General features: G+C 34.2%; 1 protein-coding gene across 1 annotated transcript in view; it reads right to left on the reverse strand.

Moving 5' to 3' along the window:
- Positions 1-1,495: 1,495 nt before the first annotated feature.
- Positions 1,496-25,629, reverse strand: part of LOC136031486 (regulator of nonsense transcripts 1-like) — a 49,100-nt gene continuing 24,966 nt past the window's right edge. The window contains exons 6-17 of the mRNA XM_065711128.1: positions 24,967-25,347; positions 23,200-23,359; positions 21,651-21,934; positions 20,635-20,893; positions 15,492-15,705; positions 13,435-13,742; positions 10,793-10,945; positions 9,852-10,110; positions 6,953-7,120; positions 5,802-5,977; positions 3,742-3,936; positions 1,496-2,051 (exon numbers count right to left, since the gene is read on the reverse strand). Of these exons, the coding sequence (XP_065567200.1) occupies positions 2,043-2,051; positions 3,742-3,936; positions 5,802-5,977; positions 6,953-7,120; positions 9,852-10,110; positions 10,793-10,945; positions 13,435-13,742; positions 15,492-15,705; positions 20,635-20,893; positions 21,651-21,934; positions 23,200-23,359; positions 24,967-25,347 (2,566 nt within the window). The 3' untranslated portion in view covers positions 1,496-2,042. The remainder of the gene's footprint in view (positions 2,052-3,741; positions 3,937-5,801; positions 5,978-6,952; positions 7,121-9,851; positions 10,111-10,792; positions 10,946-13,434; positions 13,743-15,491; positions 15,706-20,634; positions 20,894-21,650; positions 21,935-23,199; positions 23,360-24,966; positions 25,348-25,629) is intronic.

Below are 25,629 nucleotides of genomic sequence, written 5' to 3' on the forward strand. Positions count from 1 at the left end.
TAGCTAATAATTACACTTGTGCAGTTTACGGCATCTATGTAATGTATGTTGTGTGGGTTTGTTGGAGTCGAATATTGCGATGGCGTTCTTTTCTCGATTTCGTTTCTCTTCCAACCAAATATTTGTTCATTCCTCACTTTCGCTTTTGACTCGTTGTCACATCATCTTTTAACCACGCATTACTTGTTCTTCACTTTAGTTTTAGGCTGGATGTGATTATCGCTGTCGATTGTCTTTCAACACCATGTTTGTTTGTTCTTCATTTTCGTTTTTACTCGTTGTGTTTCTCACTATCGCTTATGTTCTAATCACACATTTCTTTGTCCTTCACTATGGTTTTAGACTCGTCGTGATCCTCAGTGTCACAAGTCTTCATACATGTTTATTTGTTCTTCGTTTCAGGTTATCCTTACTTGAGACATTTTCACAATACCCTTTGCTTTAGCTGGTCGGACTGGTCTTGCCGAGGGGAGTTCATGGTCAGCGGTGTTTGGCGGCAAAAAAGCGCCAATCACAAATAGCTATTGGGAAGCAAAGCTGACTTATAAGACAGGCTAGTGAAAATTAAGCCGGCTAGTCAACTATTACGAGTGAAAATTCAAGCTATTTCAACAACTTGCATGAAAAAAGTGTCAGGCTCTTGTGACATACGTGATAAGAATTCGTCGATGGAGATACTTTAGCCACATCCTACGTATGGACAATTCTCGGGTGACGAATGCAGTGCTCCACTGGCAACTATCGGGTACACAACTCAGGGGTAGACCCAGAAACACCTTACAACGAACAAACCAGACAGATATGCGGAAACCAAACACTTCAATCAGCCCCAGTGGGAGGTTTTTTTTTTTAGCAGCAAATTTGCAGGAAGACTGACGACTCCTTCTTGATACACTGGGTGCCTCTGGAGGCACATATAGATCTAGGGGGTGGGGGTGCTAAGGGGATAAAAAGTACAAGTGGCAAGCACGATTTTCAAAAATTCTACTGATTACTTAAAGTTATTGATAATAACATAGCGGAAAAAGTTGAGATTGGAAGTATTATTAAAGTAATGAGCAAAACAATTTGAATTTACTGCACTGCCAGAAGCACGTTTCAATAGCAGATTGGATTCGCTAATCAATGCTTGCCTTCTCGCAAATAACAGTCTGTCAACTTTTAGCAAGTTGCCAACCATAGAAACAAGTTATGCAAACTAATTCTGATTCCCTTTTCCGCTCAAAAACTGAACACTAATAACTTAACTAACTGCAGTCTGGTGCAGACTAATTAACTTTCCGTAAATCATAATAAATGGAGGAATTAGTCTAATCATAAAAAAAATCAATAAAAACAAGAGCATAAATGAGTGCGACTGTAATCATTGACAATAAACGTCATTTTTGGAAAAAAAAAACAACAAACAAACAAAAACAAAGACAGCCCAAATAACTGATAACATTTAAACCCTTGTTTGAATAGAAACTAAAATACGAAAATATTCTGGGACAAATTAAGAGAAAACTCAAATTTATTGTAACTGATCAATTAGCATGAATATATGAATAGGCAACTTACAACAAAAACTTTGGCACGGGGAGAATCGCTTAAACCGAAAGAAAATCAAAGGAAATAATCAAAAGAAATAAATTTACTGGTCGTCTTAAGTTGGAAATAATTTTCTTCAAAAGCAATCGTATCTTACTTTTCCATTATTGCTATCAGTTCCATCAGACTGATCAAAACCCTTTTTTCAAATCAAATAATGACAAACATCCAAGTACCCAAAATACCCGACGAAGACCTAGTGAAAAACGTGCCAAAATTATCCACATTCTTTAAATGAAAACACACAAACACAAGGTGAAGCATGGCGTAGGATCAAATTTACGCCCAATTACTTTTCTTTTGCAGCTCTTGTTTTTAACATTGATATCTTCTTGCTAAACATCTTTTTCTCTTCCAAGTTATGTATAATTAGCTTTCGTCTTGATCAATCATGTGATAAGCCCCTCGGTTAGCTGTGCTTCGCGCCACCGGGAAGACAGCACAATGTTAATTCAATATGGCTGAAAATAAGATGTGATATAAAACACAACAAATACAACATAGGATTTACACTTGATTAAAAAAACAACAGGCAAAAGATTACATGTTAAGTCACATTAAGATTTTGAACCAGATTCGATACAAACTTTTCAAGTTCAATTTAAAGTGAAATAGCATTTAAGTTTAAAATAGCAAATTACAAAATTCAACTTCAGTTTTTTTTTCTTATCGACCACACAGGTGAGTATCTTCAGATATAATTTTTTTTTCCATTGGTCTTTGCCAGGTCTTCTTAGAAATCCTAATCCCATGCCCTCTATTTTAAAGCACCGATCTAATTTGTCATATTTGAAAATTTGTCGATTTACTTTTCAAATAGGAATTTTCCCCCAGAGTAATTATAATTTCAGCTTTACCCTCTTTCTTTGCCATGTGTGTGTGTTTTTTTTTTTTAAATTGCAACCTGTTTTTATTTTTGAGCAGTTTGAAAGGATTATATGAAAACAACTTGAATTAAATGTTCAAAACTGGAATTGTTCTAATTGTTAAGTGTATCTTTTTGTGTAAAAAGATTCAAGGACAAGGTTTTTAAATTTGAGTGAATTTAAGGTACCTGTGGATTAATTGCGAGTCAATAAACTGTAGGGTCTTGGATATTTTCAGTGAATAAAAAGTACTTAATTCAATTTTGAGAACCATGGAATGGTATCCTGAAAAATGGCTAGGGAGATGCTTAACCATAACCGCACTATTTATCTATAATTGCTCCAACTTAAAGGTTTAAAAATGTATTGATTCTCAGCCTTCTACCCTCTTGACCCCAGCAAAATATGTCAAAAATGAAGTCAGATGTCCCAAACTCCCTTGAAATTACAAACACCCAATGAAATTACGCATTCAAACTTAGCTTGCATTGGTTTTATTTTAATTCAAACGGTGTGTCTCGCATTTAAGCAACTGACCACTCATTCCACTTTGCTTCTTTAAGAAAATTAATAAATTTATTCCTAAACTGATCTATATACAAAATCCAACAATACCATCCCCATACTTATAAATTTTCTAGCCTACTGCATCTGATGACAAATTTTTATCGCCAAAGTTCTATTACAGATTTATTCAAAGCTAAATAATACCCAACAATCGAGGGGGGGGGGGACAAAAACAATTACAAAAATGTATCAAAAATATGTTTTTACGGATTTTTAATACGTTTTTACGAGCCAGACAAACATTTTACGAATGTACTGCGATAAAGCTACCAATCTTATCGAGGATGTAAATCGTTCGGCAACTAAACCATTACTTTGATGTCTTGTTTTGTATCTGATCAGACACATTATCACCTTTGCAGTTCTCTAAATATCCGAATTCCGCATACGCCAACAATAAGATCCGATTTTAATCCCTTTGCCGCGTATCATTTGACACCTTCAAAAGACCCGTAAATTTTTTTTGTTTTCATGTGATTAATTTTTCTTTGACGTATGAAGTGTTATCCATTTTTATTTTTATGATTATTGTATTTATAGATAATGTTTATGTGATCTTTTCATAATCCCCTTTCTACAGACCATGGAGCCTTTGCAGGGATTTCTAGATTGTTGTGTAAGTATTTATTTATCTATTTCAGGGGAGGGGGGTCAAACCTCTTAATCCTCCCTTAAATACGGCCTTGATCATTGATGACCGAGAGTCTAGCATGAGTACCTGCGAGAATGGAGCTCCTTGAGATTGGGATGCGTTATTCATGAAAGCTGCTCTTCCACCTTGATAAGTAGAATCTTGAGACAAAAGGCCCTCCATTTGAGACTGAAATTCTCCAGTCAAACCATAAGCATCTTGAGAAAGAAATTCATTTCCCACTTGTTGTTGTGATAGAGGTCCATAACCTTGAGACATACCCTAAAAATAGAAACATGTAATTTGAAAAAAGTAGTCATCAGTAACCATATACAAACATGATCATTATTTAAGATGAGTAATTTATTGTTGAACAAAGAGAAGAAGAAAAAGAAGCTAAAACTGTGTTGAAGTTACAGAATTGTACTGAATATTGTAATAATTAAGCCGCTTGCACAGCTAAGGAAGTAGGGAACATGGGAGCTAGACGGCTCCCTTGTTATTTGTTGTATATAAGGATATGTGTGGTATGAAAAAAGGATAGAGAAAGAGAAAAGGGCAAGATTCATTTGTAGCTTAAAGCTGTATTTTGTAGATGTATTTGTGATATACTTTATGTGCTGTATTTTGTATATTAGATAGTGAAATGCTCTGTAAGGGTTAAGTCACTGACTAAAATCATTTATTCATCCAAATGCAATTAACTTTTTTTCAGATTCTTAAGATCTCAGCTTCAAAGAACTTAACAGAACTGTTCACGCAAAATAAGCAAAGTTAGCTAAAAATAAATATTAATCATATAAAATTAGAACAAAAAAGGGAAACTTGGTATTTTAAGATTGGCTCTGGATATTCCAAAAATGTTAAGGATATATAAAAAAGGAACAGAATTTTTATCTCAATTGGTTGAATTACCACATTCATCATCGAATAATCATGGTCGAAACATCAAATTCTACATCATTTCGATATTAGTGACACAGCTTTCATTTTGAACTAGATTTTTCTTCTTTTTTAATATGATCTAGCACGCTAGAAAAAAATTCTAACAAGTTATCAAAATTACTGCAGCTTTAGAATAACTTCTTCCATGGACGGTAGATATTAAAATTTAAATTACTCTTTTTTTCTTTTTCATTTCTCCTTTGTCATATAATTTGGCAAACTAGAAAAAATTCTAACAAGTTATAAAAAAATTCTACCAGCTTTAGAGTGACTTCCTTCAAGAAAGTTAGAGAGTAAAATTTGAATTTTTTTCTTCTTTTTCAATTCTTTTTTATAGTTGAACACGCTAGAAAAATATTCTAATCCGATATCAGAATTCTAAATGCCTTGGAGTAACTTCCTCCACGAAAATTAGACATTAAAATTTTATTTTTCTTTTTCTTTTTCATCGCTTCTTTTCCATATAATTTAGCACGCTAAAAAAATTGTAACAAGCTATGAAAATTTCTACACATTTTGGAATAACTTTCTCTAAGCGAGTCATAATTTTCCAACAAGTTATGAAAATTTCTACAAGCTTTGAAATAACATCCTACAAGGAGGTTGGAGTTCAAAATATGAATTCCAAATTTTAACAGTTCTGGCAGAACTGTATAATACTATTTTTGAATGGAAACTACAGTACAATTTTGTAGGAAGGAAAGACACATGAACACCGCTCAAGATTATACATTTCCACAAGAGATGTCAAATGTTATGTCCACCCCCTTCTCCTGGTATTTTTCTTTTTTTTTGTATATCTATTTCAAAATTCATGTTTTCCATTTGATGAAAAGTCATACAATTTTTTTTTTTTTAGAAAACATTCTTCTTAGTTTAATACTTGGGCAACCCCAAAAATTGGAGATGCTTCAGCTAAACCCCTTTTACATAAAAAACTATATCTACCGTTTACAGTATTGCGATCAGTGTATTCTGCAAAGCTTTTTTGGGGGTTTGTCCAAAATTTTCGAAGTGGGAGAGCTCGATATTCCGTTATCCCGTGTGGCTGCACACTGTGGAGGTTTACAATAATAACTTTATTTTTATTTTAACCCAATTTCAAAGAATCACCCATCTTTAAACAAACGGATAAATCCTACGAGACTGGAAAAAACAAAATTCATTATGTTTATTTTTAAAGAAGAAACTCGTTAGCTTACCTGAGACATGCCCTGGGTTAGAGCAACCCCAGATTGACTGAACGATTGAGTATTTTGCTGCGACAGTTGTGACTGAGTGGCCTGTGTCATCACCTGACCCTTCTGTCCGCCTCGGTTACTCCTACCACGAGTAGTCTTTCCACCACGAGTTGTTGGTGGAGGAATAGACGTACGTGCTGAAAAGAAAATAAGTGACAGTAAACACCAACTGATAATAAGTTTCCTACTGATGCCGAGAAGTTGCTTGCAAAAATGAATAAAAAGATAATATGGTTAAAATAAGTGATTTTGGGAGGAAATAGTTAGCCGTAAATAGTACCCCAACAAAGGCACGGAAAGTTGACGAAAATAATACGACTTCAAAGCTTCAAACCTGCTCAACAGGGATTTCGTTGCGAGGTGGGTCTATTCTCTTTACGTTTTCAAATAATTGGCATAATATTTAAAGTCAGAATTGGAGAAGAGTTCTATAAAACATGAAAACATGAATAATTTGATTTTGAATCGATTTTAAGATGAATTTGTTTTTGTAGTTGTTGTAGTGTTTTTGTAGTTGATTTTTTTTTATTTGAGCATATATATATACTCTCTTCACCTATAATAAAAATAAGAAGCAATTTAATTTTTATTTGAAATACCCATAGTTCAAAATGTAAAATGCGATGGAAGGGGAGGGGGCGTAGGTTGTACAAAATAGATAACTAACGAAAAAAGGGTACAGCCTTTTAATAGTTTTCGTACCACTGTCTAGAGCATGACGGTGCCCCTCTAACCTGCCTCAATAATATCACGGAAAGATGAGTGGCGTTGCCAACGTTAGGTCTTTATCTATTCTCAAGCTTACCTTCAATAAAACATCCCTGTGCATTAGTTATATCTTATTATAATTTTTTTTTTTTATAGCGAAGTAACAGCTTGAGTATCAGTTTCCGTCTCTAAATTAGTTTCTAGAGGGAAATATGGTTGTTAATTTCAAAAAACAGCATCCCTTTAGCCTATTTCTTACACTGATTTTAGAGTCTACATCCATAGCAAGTAGCAATTCTACAGCAGCAAACACCAAAATATTTCAAAACCTTCAACAAGAGCCATTACAACAACAAAAACTGTAACATGTAACTTAAACATAAAACTGTAGTAGTTTGACATACCAAGGGCTTGCTGATGTTGATTGTAGAACCTCGGTGGAACGTGAGCCATATTAAGAAAAACGCCAATTGGAACAGGAACAGACATCGAAGTGCCCTGTTCGGGCCCAATGTAGCCCAAGGGATCATGTGTTGGCATAGGAGGACCAACACGGCTGTAATGGGCAGGAGCTGTTGGAGTAAAAAATAATAAATAAAATGCAAGAAAAAAATAAATGTATACATCAAATCACACTAGATCCAGTTTTGGGTCAATGTATCTGCTAAAACCTAGCATCTTTTGACAATTAAAAATTTATAGGATTATCTATGAGATCTACTCTTGCGGCTCGTGAAAGTTCATTCTGATCTGAATGTATATATATATATATATATATATATATATATATATATATATATATATATATATATATATATATATATATATATATATATATATATATATATATATTTGTCCATAAAAAAAGTCCCATATGCAGTAATGCAGTTTGGGTAATAGCGGGTACCAAATAATAAACAAGAGCTAAGAGCTCATATGGCACTTGTGACGAGGTCGGAAGAGCCAAGAGCTCTAGCAAAATTCTAATAAACAATATATTGCTTTAAAAGGAAAGTCAGAGGCTTAATACCGGTCGGGATTTAAAATAAGGAGTCTGAGTCACGAGGTCCTTCTAAATATCAAAATTCATTAAGATCCGATCACCCACCCGTAAGTTAAAAATACCTCAATTTTTCTAATATTTCCTCTCCCTTCAGCACCCCAGATGGTCGAATCAGTGAAAACGACTTTATTAAGTCAATTTGTACAGCTCCCTGACACGCCTACCAATTTTCATCGTCCTAGCACGTCCAGAAGCACCAAACTCGCCAAAGCACTGAACCCCACCACCTAACTCCCCCAAAGAGAGCGCATCCAGTCCGGTTACGTCAATCACGTATCTACGACATTTATAAGCGTTTTCCAAGATTTCCGGTTTCCCCCTCCAACTCCCCCCAATGTCAACAGATCTGGTCGGGATTTGAAATAAAAGCTCTGAGACATGAGTTCCTTCTAAATATCAAATTTTATTAAGATCCGGTCACCCATTCTTAAGATTAAACTACCTCATTTTTTCTAATTTCTCCAAATTAACAGCCCCAAGATCCCCCAAAGAGAACAAATTATATCAATCTCGTATCTATAACTTGTGCTTATTCTTCCCATCAAGTTTCATCCCGATCTCTCCATGCGTTTTCTAAGATTTCTGTTTTCCCCCTCCAACCCTCTATGTCCCCGGATCCGATTCGAATTGAAAATGGAACATCTGAGGCATAAGATTCTTCTATATATCAAGTTTCATTAAGATCCGATCACCCATTCGTAAGATACCTCGATTTTCCCGTTTTCCAAGGATTCCGGTTTCCCCCTCCAACTCCCTTCAATGTCACCGGATCTGGTCGGGATTTAAAATGAAATTTCTAAACAACAAGATCCTTCTAGATATCACATTTAATTAAGATCTGATCGCCCGTTAGTAAGTTACAAATACCTCATTTTTTTCCTATTTTTTCCAAATTACCCCCCCCCCCCCCAACTCCACCAAAGAGAGCGGATCTGGTCCAGCTATGTCAGTCACTTATCTTGGACTTGTGCTTATTCTTTCCACCAAGTTCCATCCTAATCTCTTCGCTTTAAGCGTTTTCCAAGATTTCCGCCCCCCCCCCAATGACACTAGATACGTTTGGGATTTAAAATATGAGATCTGGGTTTCGAGGTCCTTCTAAATATGAATTTCATTAAGATACGATCACTCTTTCGTAAGTTAAAAATACCTCATTTTTTCTAATTTTTTAGAATTAACCCCCCCCCCCCCCCAACTCCCCCACAGAGAGAAGATCCGTTCCAGTTATGTCAATCCCGTATTTAGGATTATGCTTATTTTTCCCACCAAGTTTCATCCCGATCTCTCCACTTTAAGCATTTTCCAAGATTTTAGGTTCCCCCCCCCCCAAACTTCCCCTTCACTAGATCCGGTCAGGACTTAAAATAAGAGCTCTGAGACATGATATCCTTCCAAACATCAAATTTCATTAAGTTCCGATCACTCCTTCGTAAGTTAAAAATACCTCTTTTTCTAATTTTTCGGAATTAACCCCCCCCAACTACCCAAACAGAGCAGATCCGTTCCGGTTATGTCGATAACGTATCAAGGACTTCTGCTTATTTTCTGCTTTCCACCAAGTTTCATTCCAATCCCTGCACTCTAAGCGTTTTCAAAGATTTTAGGTCCCCCCTTCAACTTCCCCAATGTCACCGGATCTGGTCGGGATTTTAAATAAGAGCTCTGAGACACGATATCCTTCCAAACATCAAATTTCATTAAGATCCCTTCACCCGTTCGTAAGTTAAAAATACTTCATTTTTTCTATTTTTTCCGAATTAACCGGCCCCCCACTCCTCCCCCCCCAGATGGTCAAATCGGGAAAAAGGCTATTTCTAATTCAATCTGGTCCGGTCCCAGATACACCTGCCAAATTTCATCGTCCTAGCCCATGTCACTTGGTTAATACCAAGTGCCGTAAAAAAAGATGGGTAAAGAAACAGCACAAAATTAGCCAAAAACATGCAGCACCGAATGAGTTTAGAAGGTGTAATTGTCTTTATGAATAAGCAGATTATCAAATTTTGAATTTTCACACGCGAAAAAGATTGTAAAATACTTTCTTTAACTAAAAAATCATATTAAATTCTCATTGGATATATTATAAATGAAAATTTTGACAGGAATTTCGCCTTAAAAAGAACAACGAATACATTATTTCAACAATAGCGAAGTATATCTAGAAACTGATAAGTAGCAAAACATATTCAAGCCCCTGCTGAGATTCACATTAGCTAATTTTTTTTTGAAACGAAACTTACGTTGCCTGGGTGGGTATGGCGGAGGTGGCCCCATCACATGTCCATTGGCTCTATTGGCACGGCTGTACATAGAGCCAGGAACCAAAGCCTCTCTTGCATCATAGGTTGTAGTTGACATGAAGTGTTGACCTGGATTGATATTCATTGGCCTTTTGGCTTTTGGGAATTGAAGTAAGGTCTCCTTCAAGTTGGTGAGCGGGCCTTCGACCAATACACCAAGCTCTTTGTAAAAGTGAAGCAAGTTGTTCCATACCCATTGCTGCTAAAAAAAGTTAAGCATTAGATGTACAGCAAGAAAAGGGGAGGAGGAGCACACAATTTAATTTAACTTTTTAGGCTTGTCATCAAACCAATTTCTAGTTAATGAACTGTGACCAAAATTTCTACTAGAATCAAATACACTTCCAACATAAAAAGACCCTTGACGCCCATATTATATATTTCTAGAAAAAATAGCTGTCTTGCATATAGTTTCTCTTGTGTATAGGGTCAAAGAAATTTCGAAGGTGCATATTCTCTTATTTATAAGCATATTTATTCTGCGGTTATACGAGAGAGACAAGGAGAGAAAGAGATAATTTTGATTATATTCCCGGATAAAAAACATGGATAAGAAAAGAAAGGGCAAGAAGAGGATAAGAAACACATAAAAAAAAAAAAAAAAAAAAAAAAAAAAAAAAAAAAAAAAAAAAAAAAAAAAAAAAAAAAAAAAAAAAAACTATGAATTTAGATGTGACTATACCAGATTTCACAGGAAACTGAAAAGCTAGAAAGTAACCAATATTTGAATATGTAAGAAGAAGAGAGGGAAAGTTTGTAAACTAATAAAACAGACTTCAAGTAAGAGAGAAAGTCTAATTAAAAATGTACAACTTCGATAACACAATTATAAGCAAGAAAAAAAAAGAAAAATAAAGGAAATTAAATGAAAAAAGTATTACCTTTGCAAGGACCTTAGGATTACCAACAATGATGATACCATATTTGGCACGAGTCAAGGCTACGTTTAATCGACGTGGATCATTCAGGAAACCAATTCCTTGATGCTCATTCGATCGAACACAGGAAATAATTATGATATCCTTTTCTCTCCCCTAAAAAGTGAAAAGATTGTAATTTTGTAAAAGAGTAAATGTTAATCAATACAATCCCGTCTGTATCTTAATGTTTGTAAAACCACTAGCAATTAAATTAGAAATTTTAAGGGGCACCAAAGGCATTTTGGGTCTCATACCCCTTCCAAATCTACAGGTTCCGGCCCCGGTTAAAATTTCGGCCCAGCGATTCCATTCGGAACAGTTTCTATGCCGTCACTCGAGGTCATTTACATGCATTATGGTGTAAACCAGCGCTAAGCGCTATACTTCTCTAGTTACGCTTCCTAAAATCATATTCTGCTCTTGAATTCCTAATTCAAAATTTTAAGTCTGATAATGTTTACACTTTACTCCAACAGGCAACATGAAATGCTTCAAGGACTAAATTTTGTCAGTGAAACTTTGAAGAAAAAATATGGCCCGGAATGTTGTAAATACATAAATGGTTGGTAAGTTGGTCTTAAAACACAATAATCATTTCCGATAAGCTTTTAAATTTATTACGATAATCTTAAAATTAACCCACGATAACAAAAGAAGGTTATTTTTAGTATTGTCAGGACAAGAATAAATAAAACGTCAACACTTTTTGATTAAGGGCAAGATAATTGGTTTCTAGAACATACAGAACATTAGAACTAATATCTATAGTGCAAAACGACCACCGTCAATGACAGTATCTTTGCCTGATTTTCGATTTACCGTCATTACATGAGAACGACTGTACCAAAGCAAGTTTATTCTGGTGTGGGGGACATGGGGGTACTACAATAATGAAGAAGAGTGCTGTTATCTCCGGTGGAATTTTACAAACGGTCTCAAACAAGATGACCCTTTTTTTCTTTCTTTTTTAAGGAGAAATAGTTTTTTCCTGCGGGTGGAGAAGGTTCATAAAAAGAAAAGAACCAATTTGTTTCCAGTCATGATTGGTTTCCCTTCTTATGAAGGTAAATTAAAAAAAAAAAAAAACATATTTTTTTCTACTGAAAACATGGTCAATATCAAAAATAATAAACATACAGAAATTACTCCATATATAAGGAGGGCTGCCTCTTTCTAAACCCTCTCTCTTTACACTAAAGAATCAATATTGTTTAATATATTTCTCATTTAAATTCTTTTTCCCTTGTGTTCGAGCAGTTTTTTCTTTACTTTTAGCGTCAAAGGGTAGGCCCTTTATATACAGAATAATTTCCGTTCATTTTAAGTTTTACTGTCCCTTCTTACTTCCTGTCGAAAAAAAAAAAACTTTTTTTAAATTTCAAACCGTTTTTCAAATCATGCCATAAAATCCCTTTTTTTTTTTTTTTGGCCTTACCAAAGTTTCAAATATAATACTTTTGATTACTGAATGAATCAACCGTCGGTTTTTATTAAGTTAACGAATTGATTCTAAAGCTCCTAACCATTATTCAACACAAACGAGCCATTATTAAGAATTGGCAAATGTCATCACTTCGCCACTCAAATCTGCTACTCGGATTTACAATTTGTATGCCAACATGGAAAACAACGGACTGTTTTTTCTGTCGTCAAAAGACCACTGTTAACAACACTTTATGCATCGAACTTCCACCATGCCCCCGAAAATCGAAAATAACAATACAATTTCCTTTTGTCAACATATAAGCTAATTCAAACATGACTTTCTTTTTGCGACTGTTATTCTTCTTTCCTTTTCTATTTTTTCTTTTTTTTTTGGCGTGTCCAATTTTGATTCTGAATTTAAGTTATTAGCGTCTGATAATAGTGACACAAGGTATTACTTGGATAAAATTTTTTATAAGATATATGTGACTTTTATTCATTAAAAAAATCCATTAAATAAAATACTTTTCTTGTTTTCTGAGTGATTATACTTAGTAGCTAGAGTACCAAATTATGCTAAATCTGGGCACTAAATAAAGACAGTTTAGTTTCTTTTTCATTTTATACAACCTTTTCTGTAACAACCAAGCATATGCTTCATGTCAACAAAAATAAGAATTACAAGAAAAAGTATTGTCAATTATGGTAAAAACACCAAAAAAGTAACAAAGAATCAGCTGAGTTAAGCATACATATGAACACTCACAAATAAAATTAGCACCCAGTGCATAGAATAAGAGCGCCAGGCAGATAATTCCCAAAAACAGTTTTTGACCTATTCCTGCTAAAATCCTTCTTTTTTTTAAGAGGCATCCAGAATTATTCATAGAGAAGTAGACTTATAATTCTTTTCTCAACCGAAGACTTACAAAATACTAGACAAAGGTAAGGGTTTATGTAAAATATACACAAATTATATAAAATGACTCTGCATACCCTAAAGGTGCAAGCGAAGTTTTTTACGACCAAAATTGGTCTTTAACTCTTTAACCCCCTAAAACACTGTTTAACTGACTTAGAGCCCCTTTTTAAAAAATTCTGGTGGGCGATATTAGACAACAGCATGAGATACACCCCCCCCCCAATTTTTTTTTTTTTTAGTAAATTATCAAATGTACTTGAAAGGCATCAACGCTGGCTATCTCCATTTCTTGGTACAATTTCGAATGAAGGGATCCTTGATATTGCAGATATTGGACCAAATAAGCCCTTTGGCCTTCGTATGGAGTAACAACACCAATCTGTTCAGGCTTAATACCAGATTTTAAGAATCTAGTTGCAATTTTTTCGACATTCGCAGCTTCAGTTCTGTTGAGATAAGACGTCCCAGACCCAGCAATCTCTTCTTGTCCCAAAGTTACATAGAAAAACATCGGTTTATCAGGTTGCGGCCATGGGAAATCCAATCCTCTCAGCTGTCTGTCATCTGAAAAGAAAATACTGAATAAAAGTATATAATGTGAAATTTCAATATTTAAAGTAATAATATTTGATGATGTTAATTAAATATTCAATATGTAATGAAAAAAAATTCTTGTATTACTGTGTGATTCTCGAGTTGATAGAATGTTGATGATACGTTCTGTGCTAATCATGTGATCTCATGTAGATCAAAAGCGTACTTAATGTAAACATAGCAACTAGTTGTAATAAATTAGCCAGCCGTTTAAAAGTAAACAAACCATGTTTTTTTTTTTTTTTTTTTTTTTTTTACCATAGTATGCATGTTTGTTGTATATCTCTAATGTGCAATGTCTATGTCAAAACGCAAGTGTGTATTTCTTTTTTTTCTAAAGAAGCCACATGGCTCTTGAATTTTTGACAGTAAATCTCAAATAAAGCTCGTCAATAATCACAAATTTTACCGGCATAAACAATTTATGGAATTTATGACGTCAAAAGAAAAAGATAAAGCTCCCTACAGGTTCTACAAGACAAACACTTTCAGATTTAGATTAAGAATTACGATTAGATTAAGAATCCAGACTTAGATTAATTTAGATAACATACTTTTAGATCAGATTAAGGTTTATGTTCCCTGAACAAGTTTTTGGTATGTTAAATTTTATAGTCCTAAGGTTTAATTGTTTTACTGTTTGACCATTTTTTTGCTATTATTCGACAGCCGATATTAAAGTTACCACTTAACGATTTTTTTAAAATTCCTGATCCCCCCCCCTCACTTGTGGAATTTTATTGTTCAAAATTTAATGTTTTCACCTGAAGGAAGCTTAAAAGGTTATTGATAAGGCAAAGGTAAAGGATACAGCATTAGACTTTACAGTCCGTACCGGTGGTGCTGATCTCCGTTTCTTGGCCCTTCAGCCAGGAAGTGCAATGGAGGGCTGGGGGCCAGCCAACCTGTGCTTTCGCACACCCTTCCTGTTCACCTTCCCCAGATTTCTCCAGGTACCCATTTAGAGCTGGGTCGACTCTGGTTAAGCTTACACAGTCACGCCACTGACCCCCGTCCCAAACTGAAGAATTGGGTACACTGGGATTCGAACCCACGTCCTCTCGGACAAGGGATCCCGAATCCAGCGCACCAACCCACTCGGTTATTAAAGGTTAAAAGGTTATTGATATTTGGTAAATAAATTAATATTATTTATTGTTCAGGTCTTTTTCAAGGAATATTTTATGCTAATGAAAAATAATGTCAGTATAAAACACCTTTTATACAATGCATGATCTCATTGCAATACTATCATGTATTTTTTTAGATGCTTTTGAATGCGACAACTGTGGGGCTTGCACCCCACGGATCTATACTTTTCAGAGCATATTAAAGCTGCAGGCTAGTCACAAAAACCGTCTCTTTCACAGAGATTTATAGGGAACATAAAATTTAAGATAATGGAATGAAAATAAAAGAAGAAATAATAAACGACCTTAATCACTTAACAAATTAAACATATAAAACCTGTGATAATAAATATCCTGAATTAATGATGAAAATTGCTTTATTCTTTTGTTAGTTTCTAGTTTCTACAGACAAACACGTTACAAATGGGACGACAAACAAAAACACAACGGGCATGCGGTTGCGCTTCTTACAAGTTGGCATGTGACCAGTAAGAAAAAGCAGCTGATAACAAAAGAAATTCTTTCATGTAAAAGCAATCATTTACCGTTAGTAAAAAAAAGAATTAAAAATATTACTTTTACAACTCACCAGATGATACCCCATTTTGAAGTGACCCTTCATAGAAGAAATTAGAAGGGAATTTTGACAGCTCTGGGTGCATACGATATTGAACCTCGAGACGGAATGGTCGCATTCCGAGAACTACTAATCGTTCAAAAAGCGACTGCGAGAGTCCTGCCTTCGCTGCAGGCTTACACATCACAACTGGGCCAAGCTGACAATGATCACCGACAAGTATCAACTAAAACAGAAATAAATATATAATTATACCTTCATATGGTTATCCCTTCAGTTTAGGTCTGTATTCTTGACACTATTCAAAGCTCCAGATTGAATTGTATACAAATTGAAACGCAATAACAGATTTCCTGTTTTTATCAATTTATACTTGCTGGGATTTTATAAATGTACAAGCACTATCAATTTTAACCTCCAGATCAATAAACTGATCAATAAAAAAATGCAATCAAGGTTTTGCGATATGATCAATTTTACAAGGTGATTTCATACCTGTGAACAAACTTCGCAATATCTTCTTTATAAAAAATTATATCCAATGATCTGAGGTGAGTTTTCACGTTTCTATGAGCTCCTTGTTGGTTTGTAACCAATTCACCAACCCTCCGAGCCGCTCTCTCAGTTCAAGGAAAAAATGGAACTTCCTAAATATTTAGGTTATACAGAAATCTAAGCATGAATACAAAAGCAGTTTGTGCTGTGGTCACTTAGGTCCAAGTAATTAAGCCACTTGGAGACATGTATATAAAACTGAAAAGTGTACATCAGACACTCCCTCCGAGTTTGAAGTAGCTACATTATTCTAACTATTGCAGGTCAGTTTTAGTGCTCTTAAAACAACCACTACTGCCTAAACAGGACCATTGTAGCGTTTTTGGTACAATTTAGAGGTACTAGCACAAGTCGGTACGTTTGGAAATTGTGTAGTATAAATACAAAATTTCCAATACATTTTGGTTTTACTGCTTCTTTCTGACTAAAATATCAGTTCAAATTTATCAAAAATGTCTTTCTGGGTCGACAAATTTTAACCTGCTATTCAGATGGCACAAATTAGTCTCTCGTGGTCTAACTTCATTTCAAAGTGTTTGCAACGCTGAATACTACACTAAAAGCATTATTTCTTGTAGAGTTATCATTTTTTTAATTGAAATTCGAGTCCATTGTTTTACCCAAGTCATTGCATGATAACCGGTTTACGCTCAACGAAGCCAAAGGATTCTGTAATCTTGACAATGATGGTATTTTTAAAGAACCATTTAGAATTTGATCAGCCAAATTTTTTTTTGTCATATGCAACTGATACTCCCAAGCATGCCAAGCCTAATCTATTCAACCGGATAACCATTTAATCGGTCTTATTAGCTGCATTCTAAAGTGTGGAACAGAAGTAAATAATCGCACTAGCTACTAGTCAATCACAGTTTAGTCGGGTTTGAACCAGGTATTTGAACATTTATTACAACGAGAAATTAATCCGAAGAACGATTTTACGTCTATGCACGTTAGTTTCAGTAGCAGTTTTATTTACTCAAAGGTTCACCGTATTCTCACTTGCTTTATGAAATAGTCAGTTAAAGTCAAAGATCTACTTTGTTCCAAATATTCAATCCAAATGAATGGAGCGGTTGAAAACTTAAGGATAGCGTATATGAAAATTTCTTCAAATAAAGGAAGGTTTAGTCAAAAGAGACTTTGCAGCTTGTTCCACAGTTATTTTTCTCCATTTTTGTACAGCCATTTGTACTATTTCGAAAAAAATATTGTAGCACCTTTCACATGGAGGATTTTAGAAACCTTGTTTTGGCTCTGTTTACCATGGTAATACAGAAACAACGAAATAGTGAATAGGTTTCACTTCATACATAAACCAACTCAAATAAATGGTCTCTAAAAAAATCTCTATATCTGAGTATGACCCTCTTTGGGATTTTTTCTTCCTGAAGTTTGTCAAGTAATTTTTCTTTTTTTTTGCATTCATTATTGTGCTGTTTCCTATTTTCTGTTATTTCCAAAATTATTATTATTTTTACAACAATTTTGCTTTGTTTTTGAAAGTAAAAACTATCACAATGATAACTGAGAACTGCATAGTGGTTGTTCGTAAATGCCCCTTAAAATAGCTCCAAGGAGAAACTGATGAGGAGCTACGACTTCTTCTAAGTGGCATAACAGTCCACTATCCTAAGTCCAACTAGGTTCTACCAATCAAAATCTCTTAGAAAAAGCAATGGTCAAGTGCTCTAAGAAATTACCGACAGCTCTTGCCCTCAAAAGTTATGTTAAATCGTTTTTTTTTTCAGGGACAAAAACCTAGGCCTTATTAGCAATATTTTCTATTGCACTTTATCATCTCAATGGAAATCTACACAAGTTATTTTTTCGTACCGTTTCCTTAAACAGGTATCGTGGCGTTAAAAAATAAACGCTAAATTAGACTACTTTTACAACCACAAAAGAAGCAGAAAATGAAAAAAAAGAACAAGAAAAAAAAGGACACTTCTTAAATACGCTTACAAAACATGGCACGAAGGAATTTAAATGGTTAAAACAGTCGTCACTTAAAAACAGGGATATCGCGAACGCAAGCAAATTAAAATGAAAATAATATGGTATGCAAGCCTCCACGGTACAACGCCATCTCCAAATTTCCCTTACTTTATTTCCCTTACGCCGATTCCCTTACTTTCAATGCAGCCATTAAAAAGAAGAAGAAAAATAGCGGTGATGAATTGCTGTTAAAGGGGTATGAGAATAGCAAAAAGAGGGGTTATAAAGTAGTCTAAAGTTAAATCAAGATATTTTTTCAACTGAAAGTAAGAAGCAACATTGAAGCTTAAAACAGAAAATATTCCATGTAGGTGAGGGGCTGCCCTCCCATCAACACCTCGCTCACTACGCACAAGTTTTCTTTAGTGCTTTAGAGAGGCTTCTTATTCCAATTCAACGGCTTTTGTATTTCAGCAGTCGTTCTTAAAAAATAGGGACAAAAAGTCTAAGTTCAGCCAAAAGAGCAAGGAGTTTAGGAGGGGCAGTCTCCTTACAAATGGAATAATCTTTGTTCTTTTTAACTTTTAATTTTGCCCGTCACATTCACTTGAAATTTCTGGAGGGCGGAAATGGGAATTATTTCGATAAATACTGAATTCTATATTTGAATAGATAGGACCATGAAACCTCTACAGGGGACCTCTGCGAGATGGTGTATCTATCGGTGCGACTTCTATTAAGATCACTTGACTATTTGGAGGTGTTGCTCCTCTTTTTTCAAAAATCAGCCAAGTATCCACTTTCTCGTAGCTTTTGATAGATAAAACAAAACTAAATGAATTTTATACATTTGGAGTCAGCATAAAAAACAAATTCTTTTGACGAATTATTTGGTGTCAAAATTCCTTTTTTTGCATTTCGGTTACTATTTGCCTGAGTCACTCATTACTTGCCGTTCCTTACCATGAACTGTTTGAAATGTACATCTAGAAACTGCAGATAAATGTAAAAGAGGATTTACTATTCCATCCCTTTGCAAACAAAAATTTTTATCCTGATGACTGTTAAAAACGCGAAATTGGATTTCCTGGTAAACGTCCCTGTAACTATGGATGTCGATGATGCTGCAGATTATGACCAATAAGAACATCCAGAACATTTCTCTAGTTAATGTAACCAACGAAATTTTATTAAACTTTTTTATACATGCTTTAATGGGCCAGCTTCGGCATCTACCAAGTAAGATCAATGATATTGGTAAAATAAATCAAATTAATTTTTCCAACAGCTCTTTCTACAGTTAGCGTTTGTTTATTTAAATTATGCAATTCAGATTCCAGATTATGATTCAGTTATTCAGCGCGACCGGAAAATTTGAATTCATCCAACATCTATATTTTTTAGAAAAAGAATGTAAAAAAAACGTTACTTTAAGTATGTTATCTTTAATTCTGCCAAAAAAAAAGAAAAAAAAAGCGCAGTAGGCTTCAACTAGCAATACAATCTGTAGCAACTGAATTCTTAAAACATTTGATCTCGTTTCTGAAAATTGTTTGGGTTGAATGAATCGGTTTAACTAAACAGAGCATAATTCAATATGAGTGCCTTCAAAATGAATAAACTCTCCCAAAAGCAGTATTTCTACATGTACCTGAAATAACCTTGACTAAAATCCACCCTACATCCTGTCTCCATAAAAAACAAAAACAACAGAGAACACTTAATTCCATATTTATCGTATTGCAACATAATATATTTCTTAGTTGGGAAACTGACAAAATTCAAAATAAGAATGAGTGATTATGAATAAAATAGTCCCCTGCATAATGTTACCTCCGTTAATTTTTCTATTATAATTTTTTTTTCTTTATGACAAAACAATAAAGAAACAAACCATAAAACTTCAAATAAAGGCCATAATTAAATATGTGTTTAAACACTGCTCGCAACTATACTTGTGTACAAAGGGAGGCGAGGAAGCACCTCCAAAATCGACCTGAAGATCCTCTTCTAGAAAATACCAAATTGTGATGTTTTTTTTTATGTTTATTCCCTTCCCCTCTAAGGGCCAAAACTATGTGTATCAATTATGGCTATATTTTGCTGATTCTAGTATTGAGTCAACATTTTGGAGGTTAAAGGTATTTGTTAATTGTTCAGTAAAAATAACTTTAAGGTATGTTCAAAGGTTAGACAATAAAATGCAAAGCGACCTGCCAAAGAACCCCATTTCTTCCAACTATAATCCAAATTAAGAAAAATAAACAAAAAAGGTGGAAACGACGATAAGCAATAAGGTATAAGAACCATGCTTGTGAGCACCAATCTATCAGAGATCTGAAAATGGTTAAATAGAGCCCTTTATTCTCCAGAATAGAACAGAAACATGGTATTGAAAGAAAGCTCAAGAATTAAAATTGTGCAAAAAATAAGGAACAAACGAGGACAAATAATGGTCAGTCAAATTAACAAGTGATAGGCTCCGATTTTGATGACCCAACGAAAGGTTTAGCCTTCCGGTACAAGTCTTCGTTGTAAATCTGACACTTACTTATGAAAAATATAACGGTGAGTTTCAGGCGACAGACATTTGAAGCCAAATAAATTTCAGTTTAGTCATTTTAATGTAAATACAGTAGAGCTATAAAACAAAGAAACATACTTGTCTTGCCCCAAGGACAACGGGGACCATACATTCTGGTTCAGTAGCCTGCATAGATTCGTCAATGAGAATGGAAGAAAATTTCAAGCGAGACAGACGAGGATCACCAGCACCTACACAAGTGCAACAAACAACATCAGCGGCTTCTAATAGTTGACGTTCTGCAGCTCTCTTTAGGATACGGTACCGCTTTTCATCGTCACTTCGCAGCTCACCCATCTCGTCACGCAATTTTAAGAGTTTTTGTAATTCAGTATGGCTGAAATCAAAAGGCCAAATAGAGCTAATACTAATATCAAAGAGTAAACACTTCATAGTCACTTTTCACAAGGAAGGGGATAATGTAACAAACGAAAAAGAAGGAAAAAACAAAAATGACAACGAACTGGGGAGAGCAAATGAAATATGTTAAAAGTTATATAATAAAAATAAAATAACATTCTCGTCAAAATTTTTCAGCTATTTAAGCAGTCCTATTAATTAAATGTTTTTCAATAAATATATTTCACAAGGACAGACATAAAACAACCCCAAAAAACGATATTTTACAAGGACAGACATAAAACAAAATAATTACTGAATTTCTATTAAACCATCAACGAAAACCATCTACTGGACAATAGCACGCATTGATAAAAATAGTACTTATGTTATCCAACCAATTTGTAACTGGTTGGATAGTCTAGAAAAAAAAAAAGGAAAACTTAGCTAAAAATATTGCATCACAAGGGGCAAAATCGATTTAGAAAAGAGAAGGTGCAACAGAGTTGAGAGGAGGGAGATGGAAAAAAATGGGGAACCTTCCCAATTATATACAAGGGAGTTTCCAATAGTAACTTCAAGCTATTCGGCTTTGTTGACAAAGACAATTAAAGGACAATTAACAAAACTTTTAATATCTAGCACTTTCCACACTAATTTTTTAGTACTAAGTTCCTAAGCGAATGTTATAATTCAATAGCTTGATTTAGTACAACTTATTAAAAGAGTACTAGGATAAAAAATTAAGAACCTACCCTTCTAAATTTGCAACTTGATTATGTAAAGCTAAAAAGGACACAGGCGAATCGATTGCTTCTCTTGATTTAGCGCAAAGACGAACCACTTTCAATCCAGTTTTGTGTATCTTCTCAGTCAACTGATCGACGGCAATGTTGGATGGCGCACATACAAGCACAGCACCGTTGCCATTCTTGGCCAAATGGTAGACAATTGTAGCAGAAGTGACCGTTTTTCCAGTTCCAGGTGGTCCTTGAATTAAACTTAGAGGGCGCTGGAGTGCCTGTTTGACAGCATATACCTAAATTATGGATCTAAAATTTAGTCCATTTTAACAGCTGGCTGGTCATTTTTATTGACCATAGGTTTGGCAGAAAAAAAAAAAATCATGCAAATAAACAAACCGCTAAAGATATAGCTGGTTACTTTCCCTTCAAAAAAAAAAAAAAAAACTGTAACAGTCAGTTTTGGACACGCTTCCACCTCAAATGGAAACAAGGCCCTTCCAGAAAATTAAGACATATTGGCTCCAAGAGCCACCCTGTCTTAGCAAAGTAAGCGATAAAGCAGAGCGAGTTCTTAGAATATCAACACTAACAATACCTTGGAAAAAATCAAACACTAGTTCTATATTTTCCATTCTCTTCTGCTTGTTAATCATTGAATTTCCAGTGCAGTCTTTCTATTCTAATGCTTTCCATAAGACAAAAAAGGCCGGAAACTTCTACTTTACGACTCCCATTTATTTGTTTATTTAAATAACTGAATTTATTTATTTCAAATCATTATATATATTTTAAGTTTTTAGAAATTTATTCCTATGAATTTCAAAAATGTCTGTTGATTTGTTAATCCTATTTGTCCTATTTATTACTATAAACACCGTCAAGTACAATACTTGTCGTATATAATAAGACGACTTGCCGCAAACACATATCACAGATCAAGATACAGGATATAATGCAAAAAGGATGGCGCCGAGTAAATAAAAATCAATAAATAAAAAATGCACCAACATATCTTTTTTTTATTTACTTTTTTACAGATCATTTGACTATTTTGAAAAATTTCCAGGGTGGTAACATTAAAATGTGTTAGCAGTTTTTGTTTCATGCAATTTAGGGCAAGAAGATAGGCTCTTCAAAAACGCAAAACCTTTTTTAACTTGACTTATTATTAGTATAGCATAGACAGTATGTATGTATAGCCTTATTTTTCCCAGTACAAATTGTTTTTGATGTTTGGCTGAACCACTGGAAGTTCCAGCAGAAAAGATTCAATTCTTGGTAGTAAAAGATAACATTCTCGAAAAAAAAAAAAATCCGCATCAAAACACGCAAATTTTGTCAAAATACACAACTTCAAAAATAATTACTTTAAACCTGTTGCCAATAAAACAAAATCTCAAAAATTAGTTTGATACCAGCATAAAAAAAAAATCGACTAAAGAAAACGATAACAAAATAACGCTAACGATTGAAGAACAATCTTAAGGTATTACGTATTATAAAATAACAAAACAAGAAATCTGACAGCCAATGAAAAAAGGACAATATAAAATGTTACCTGTGAACTATTAAGTTCTGGAAGATTTGGAGCAGAAAAATGCTTTGGCACATGCACTCTAAACAAAACATCATCCACTTCATGACCAAGCAAGCGATGATATATATAACTGGACACTGCTGATTCATCAACAGCAAACTTCCTTAATGCAGCTTGCATTCTATTAAAAAAGAGACAAAAAAATATAAAGAAAATATGAATAAAAACAAACAATATACAAGCATGCCTCTACCCTACTACAATGCCTTTTGCAATTGAAAGTGAACAAATTTTGGTTCTATTGTAGTTAATCCTTTCTTCTGAGTTAAACACCATAATAGGCAAATTTTTACTTTTTTACGCTTAGAAAGTTGCTTTTCAATGGATTTTCAGAGTTACTTCTAGTTATCACAGCCTCCTCGGCTATATGCAAAACTTTGCTGATTTTGCAGGTTTGCATTAATTTTTAGTCTTTTTATATCATCAAGAGTTGCTCAAAATCCCAGATACATACGATTGGAAGACAAAAACAGCAAAATCAACAATTTTTCCTACATATTCTCAATTTTTTAGATAAAAAGTATCGAGTTTCCTTGTTTAGCTTAACAGTCACACCGCTGACACCCAACAAGGGCACCAACTATGATTTATTTCTTCTTCTTTTTTATCTAATTTATGTTTATATATCCTGAATTAATGCTGTCTGTTTTATCCCCTTTTCTGTACTAAATATCATTTTGAAAAAAATTACTATTTTAATCAAATTTGAAATATGCTAATTGAATGTTATATTAAAAAAATTTCCATGATTAGATAATGAATTTAACGGCGTTATTTTTAGGAACTTGACTTACAGTTTAACCACATCCCAAGCCCTCTCTCTGATGACACAATTTAGCCCTTCTAAGTTTGCCTCTTTTTTCTTGCATTATACTCCAACGACTGTTGATGAGAAATAAACAAACACAATCGAATTCATAAGATTTTTGCATATAATCAGGCACGCATTTTGTAATTACGGTGTTTACGTGAGAAGAGAGAATATAACTAGTTTCTTATGTAGTTTCACGCTTGCTCATTCTCCCTTCCTATTAGCAGACAAAAAAAAGAAAATATTTTAACAAAAAATATCTGAACCATTCTCAATCTCTTTGCAAAATAGTTTTCTTGTTGAGCTTAACGGGCACATCAGTAACGTCCAACTTGGAGACCGGATAATTTCTAAGGAAGCTGCATATTCACAGCCTATAGGGGTAGCAACTAGTGGTAAGTTGTACTTGCGACAAAAAGCTGAAGACTATCACGCAGTAGAGCCCCAGTGGCTCTTGTCCGCATCCCCTGGCATTCCCTGAGAGGAGCTTGTATTATGTCTATAAAAAGTCACTCGTGCCGAATAGATTTTACATTTTAGCTTCACTTCAGAACCCAAACTTTATTGATCTAAACCTTGAGAAGAACACTGTTGATATACATTTTTCAAACATACATTACTTCTAAAACAACTAAGTTGTTTGCAAAGTTTCAACAAAAATTAGGGGGAGGAGAGGGAGAACATTAAACCTCAAAAAAAAGAACATCATAGCTGAAGAAATTTATATATTTTATGCAGTCATTCACACTGCTAAAGAGGTTTAATTGACAATTCTCAACTATTCCTTTTATTTCATTCTATTCTTGTTGTCTCATTTCAATTTTAATGGACGATAAAGATCCTCCAGCTGTATTCTATTATTTCTTAATATTAGTGTACGTTTTTTTTTTCTATAAAAGGTAATCACTGGTACGAACCTATCGAAAGATGTCGATTTCCAGATAAAGTCAACGACAAAGTTCGATGTACAATCCATTGGAGAATTACTGTTCGGCCTCAATTCGATTCCAACTTCCTCGCCAAAGTTATCTGGGACTTTGATAACATGGCCAATGCTAGACCAGGGCTTGTGCAGCTCACCAACATATCTCAGACGGAGTTCATCACCTTGCATGAGTCTCATGTCTGAATCTGCTTTAACAATGACAAAATAGGCAATAGTTCTCTTATTCAAACCTGTTTCCCAGCGAACGGTGACGTTTTCCTGCGTTTGTGATTCTTTAAGTCGCTTATCGTAGTCAGCTTCCAGTTTTACAAGGGGACCGAATATATTCTGGTACTGATAACCATCTTCATACCTAGTCAAAAGAAGTAACTTTCAATGAATTTTGACTATGAAACCTGAAAATTCAAAAACCTGTTGCATGAAATATTTATAAAATATTTGAGGCATCCCACACATTAAAAAAAAAAAAAAAAAAAAAAAAAAAAACCATCAAAATTAGTAAAGATTCTCATTTACGTACTATAACAAAGTTTTTTTTTTTTTTTTTTTTTTTACCGACGATATTCCAGAAAAACATAAAACAGATACTGCGTATAAAACAAAAATGTTGCTAGAAAGAAACATTGAGAAAAAA

The sequence above is a fragment of the Artemia franciscana genome, chromosome 1 (assembly GCF_032884065.1).
Source record: "Artemia franciscana chromosome 1, ASM3288406v1, whole genome shotgun sequence".
Lineage (NCBI taxonomy): Eukaryota > Metazoa > Arthropoda > Branchiopoda > Anostraca > Artemiidae > Artemia > Artemia franciscana.